The following is a 4,960-nucleotide window of genomic DNA, read 5'->3' on the forward strand; positions in this document are numbered from 1 at the left end:
AATTTTGATGAAAACATTCGAAAAGGTGCTAACTTTTATGGACTTGAAAACTTTTTGCTTTCATTTCACTTCTCGATCAAAATACGACTGACGAGAGTGGATGTCAAAAGTAGGTTGACAGCTGGTTGCTTTGTTTTTTCTTCCATTCGCTGTCATAACATACGAAATGTCAAAATTTTAAATATTTCGTTGATAAATCATAAAAATTACAAGTTATTTGTATCAATGCGGGAATACAATATTCAATTTGTTGGACAACTTCTAGTTATGTTACATCCTCTCGACGATGTTTGGCAATAGATAAAGATATAGAAACGTAAAATATTGATTCGATGAAGCCAACAAGGACTTAATGGAACACTATCAGCGCCTAAGTTTTATTGAATAACATAATGCTCTCTGTGTCTAATGTAAACTATTTCGCTTTAGTTTCTACTGCTTTTGAATCCGACTCCGTCTTAGCAGATGGTTCCTCAACGTCGTCTTCTTCCTCGCCATCGTCGGTAATCATGCTTGCTACACCGGCTCCACCATCGTCGTCCTCATCTTCATTCTGATTTTGTTTATAAACCCCCGGATAGTCCCTCATACACTCGTTCATTGTACTGAATGCTTCGTAGCAGTCCGATCCTTTAGGTTGAGCTTGGCTGCAGAGGAGGGTTAAAAAAAGTATCGTTTATGTACCCAAAGTCTGCCCAGTCTGCCTCTAGTGTGAATACTGACCTGTAATGAAAGCACGAGAATGCCTCTCGGAATTCGTTTCCACACGGACCTATTGCCATCCCGCCCAGGCATGGGCAGTTCCAGTTGATGTCCCCATTTTCCAATATCAGTCCTTGCCGCGGTTCTGATTCGGGAAGCACGATCGTGCTGGGTGTTGCGTGATCTTCCTTGGTGGCGAAGATAACCTGGTCTTTGCCGTAGGACTTGCACAGCGACATGTTTTCAAAACTGTAAATGGGTTTCCGCCAACGAAAGCAGCACCGGCGATGCTTTTCTCACCAGGAAATTACAAGGTACGCCCTGAAATTCGGCTATGAACGTTATTGCAGCTCGCAGCTTAACGTAAAACGCTTGTGGAACGCGCAAAATAATGCGTCGGCGTTTGGGGTCAAACTTTAGGAGATCTAATTCTGTTTGGCCACCAATTTCACCAAACACTTCGTTGAGTGAACCTTGTATGCGGGATTTCACCTTGGTTGCTATGAGTTGATCAGGTTCCTTGGCGAGTTTGCTGCAAAAACGAATGAAAACATCCGCTATAACACGCTCTTCTTAGAAGATTGAATGTTTACTTACATTTCAATATCGAAATAAAAATATTCAGTCATAATACTCAACAAAATCTTGCATCACTCGCCGCAACAAACATGCTTTTTCCAGAAAACCTAGTTGTCAAATTTTCATGCATGTTGTGTCAAGGCTGTCTTTCTTCGTGATAGGAGGTTACGTCAAACTCATTTAACGGTCCAGCATATCGGCTATTTCATTTATGTAAATAAGACAAATATCTTCAAAATATTTTTTCTCAATATTCCATCAAATGACGCATAAATAAATTTATTGTAACCAATGTTAAGCGTTCAACCATGTTGAATATTAGCGGACCGATAAAAAATTAAGCGCCTACCTACTGTACTTCACAAATCGTAGTTTTGGAAACCTGTCAATCGACCGAACAGCTGTCATGTCTTGTTTATTTTCTTTCGCATTGTTAGAAATTTTACTATAAGAAAACTGTTTTGCTGAGGAAGCGGAGTTTTTAAGAATAATACGCATGGAATCTAAACTCGATAGTTACCGCAAAGTAAAACGCCGCCAAGCATTGTTAAACGACTTCAAGGAACGTATTTTCAACATGGTGTCGTTTCAACAAGTGCGTTCTGATGAAAAAGCATCCCACGTCATTGTCGTGGCCGACGTAAGCAAACGTACGCACTTAAATCTTGTATCAGGTGTAAAATGAGTCTTCTAACATTACAGGATCAATCACAGACAGACGAAACATCACCCACAAAAGGAAGCAAAGTTAATGTACCACCGGCCGCCGTGCACGTGAAAAAGTTACACATTGCTACAAGTCCCAATAGAAACGTCTCAGAATCGGAAGAATTGGATCAAACGTTGGAAGAAATCGACCAACCAGAACCGGAAGAAAAGCCCCGGTCGTTCCTTACGTATGTTACATATTTGGTTTATTTCTTATTTTGGGCCACATTGTACGCCATTGCTATTGAACTTCGATTTGGAGTAGTATTCCTTATGCTTTCCGCTTTGTTCGGAATTTACTTCAATACGCGAACGAAACGAGCTCCTGGTGAGATAAGTGCATACAGTGTGTTTAACAAGAATTGCGAAGCTATTGATGGTACCTTGAAAGCTGAACAGTTTGAACGAGAAATAGGAATAAGGCATTGATCATAGGAACATTTTGACGGTGGGGTATATTTATTTTTTGGGCCTAACCGATTGTAAGAAACGGCGTAAAGCAATGCAAATGCAATGTTATATTTGACTATTTCTGATTTTGTTACTACTCGTGAAGACTGTTAAGATGTTTGTGATTCAAAGGCAGTGTGACTGAAAATAAAGATCCATTCAACTTTTTTCGTAAAGCCCCGTGGCGTTGAGATATTTATTGTTTATTCGATACATTTATAAAATATCTTTCATTACATAAAAAACAGAAAACAATATTTTCATGTAAAGCAATCTGGTGATATGTTGTTAACAACTAGTTTAGTAATGTTCACAATTTAAGTCATTTGGTAGACGACGTAAAACGCTTTGGCATATTGTCTAATTTTAGTGCATATCCTTTCGAAAGTAAATTGTATCAGATTAAAAGTTTAATTCGATCTGGATATAAACCGTTGGCACAAATAGCTTTTAGCGCATCAACGAAATCTATGAATTCGGTGAACAAAAATTCCCTACACAATCTTCAAATCCACAATTGAAACAGCCAATTGTGAAAAAAAGTAATATCGCTAGCAATTCAACTGATATTAATTTCGCCAAATATGTATGCGTCGAGTTTGAGGATTATTGTTTGAAAAATGATAGCAAAAATAAGTGGTTCTTAACTAAAGAAAATGAAATATGGTTTAGAGTCCAATGATACTATTTCGATTCATGGAATACCAGGCAACGATCAGAGGTTATTTTTCGAAAAACCAATAAGATCCTCCTATTTAAACATTTATGGTTCATCTTTGACACAAAATTCGCAAAATGCTCGAAATTCGTCTTGATTTCATTTAAACATTTACAAATTTTAATTCCGCAAGCATAGAACTGTTCAACGACCTTTTTAAACGGAGGCCTGTGATTGGTCGGCCCGAACCGGTCGAAATAACCGGTTCTCCAAAACGGTTCTTCAAGGTCAAAATAAGGTCATAAGTCACTGGCGTCATCTGGTGGTCGCAGTCACGTACTACTCCAATTCCCGGTTCGAACCGGTTGGAAATTGGACCGCTGCTAGCGCCATCTGGTGGCCTCACTAGCGCCATCTGGTGGCCTCACTAGCGCCATCTGGTGAGCGCAGCTCAAAAAAGGTTCATACCATTGCTATGCTCAGCAGCGCCACCTAGCGTATAAAGTTATTACTATTTTGCTCCGCCTTTGTAGACCGTCTTGAACAAATCGACTGATTGGTAGTAGGAATGTATAATTTCGTGTTCAAGTTCCTCAAAAAATAGAAAAGATAGAAAAATCTAAGTTTGGGTGAAGTTGTTTGTCTTTGAAAGACCTTCCATTTAAGGGGCTTCATGACCAAATCGGTCAAGAGACAAAAAAGTTATTAACGAATTGGCTGTTCAGCTTAAAATTCAACGGTTTCTATGGTTGATAGAGAGGGACAAAAGTATTACAACTTCACGACGTCACGAACACAAACAATCTTCGAACAAAATGGGAGAATGGATATTTTTCGAACTGCCATTGTTGTTGTTATTATTGGTATTACTATTATCTAAATTAGCTATTGATTTCTTGTTGTGGTCGAGTGAATTTATGCATAATATAGTGACTAAATTTATATATTCAATACCTGATATTTTACATCCTTAATCCTTTTTTGATAATTGGCAAAAAGAAGGTCATATTCCACAGAATACAGTTTGTAAATACTTGGTTTTTTGTTAGTAAGGAATAAGACATTGAATAATTTAGTTGAGATGGATTGCAATTCAAACTATACTGATATTAATACATCGATAGAGCAAGTTGGATAAGTTACACCTACATTAGTGCTATATGGAACAACAGGATACAGTACATGTTTTCTTAAATTTAATTTAATGCTTGAAAAAACTTATAAAAATAAAAAAAATGCATTCAGGGGCACGAAAAATGGTGATACAGGCAGCCATCGAAACTTGGCCGCCATTATTGTTACGCCATCCCTCAACCAGTTCTTTCGCGCCGTGCAATCATCCTTTCCTATGTATCGAAAACCCGAGAATGGTGTATCATTATCGAGCGAACAAGGGGTCGCAATTCTATTACACCCGGCTACTACACGGATGCGGGGTGTGTGTATGTATGTCTTCGGGCGACGTGTCCAACTGACACCAGCGTATTGTTTCCGTGCCCCTTTGCACACATGCTTCGAGCGCTCCGAGGTCGTTAGCGTTTTTGCGGGACCACGGAGAGGAGTAAGTCAAGGGGATTATTAATATTCATACATTTCATCCCATTGAGGCTCGGACTGAATACGCCAAAATGTGATACGCATCGTTAGCACTCACGTCAAGCGATCGCGTCCGACGGGGATGAAGTAACAAAAAAAAAAAGATGGCATCATCAGGACACCCCGGCGGGGAAGAAAGATGGTGGAAGCGGTGGTTCGTACTCATTTCGATAAATTGTAACGCGATAACGACGCGACGGTTGATGGCGGTTCCGCGTCGCACCGAACCACGGGGCGTTTGGTCCCCTTCCCCTCTTAGCAAAGGTA

General features: G+C 39.5%; 3 protein-coding genes across 3 annotated transcripts; 1 reads left to right on the forward strand and 2 right to left on the reverse strand.

Annotated features, from left to right (window-relative positions):
* Positions 1-333: 333 nt before the first annotated feature.
* On the reverse strand, positions 334-941 carry LOC131272752 (mitochondrial intermembrane space import and assembly protein 40-B). Its single transcript, XM_058274603.1, has 2 exons — positions 724-941; positions 334-647 (listed from the first exon to the last, which is right to left on the reverse strand). Exons 1-2 carry the CDS (start codon positions 939-941, stop codon positions 416-418), a joined length of 450 nt encoding a protein of 149 aa, XP_058130586.1. The 3' UTR covers positions 334-415.
* A 4-nt stretch (positions 942-945) lies between these two features.
* LOC131272754 (ribonuclease P protein subunit p14) lies at positions 946-1,416 on the reverse strand. The gene is made up of 2 exons (XM_058274604.1): positions 1,300-1,416; positions 946-1,234 (listed from the first exon to the last, which is right to left on the reverse strand). Exons 1-2 carry the CDS (start codon positions 1,329-1,331, stop codon positions 946-948), a joined length of 321 nt encoding a protein of 106 aa, XP_058130587.1. The 5' UTR covers positions 1,332-1,416.
* Positions 1,417-1,724: 308 nt separating this feature from the next.
* LOC131258609 (SAYSvFN domain-containing protein 1) lies at positions 1,725-2,616 on the forward strand. The gene is made up of 2 exons (XM_058259961.1): positions 1,725-1,921; positions 1,984-2,616. Exons 1-2 carry the CDS (start codon positions 1,778-1,780, stop codon positions 2,416-2,418), a joined length of 579 nt encoding a protein of 192 aa, XP_058115944.1. The 5' UTR covers positions 1,725-1,777; the 3' UTR covers positions 2,419-2,616.
* Positions 2,617-4,960: the final 2,344 nt, after the last annotated feature.

This window comes from Anopheles coustani, chromosome 3, assembly GCF_943734705.1.
Source record: "Anopheles coustani chromosome 3, idAnoCousDA_361_x.2, whole genome shotgun sequence".
Classification (NCBI taxonomy): domain Eukaryota; kingdom Metazoa; phylum Arthropoda; class Insecta; order Diptera; family Culicidae; genus Anopheles; species Anopheles coustani.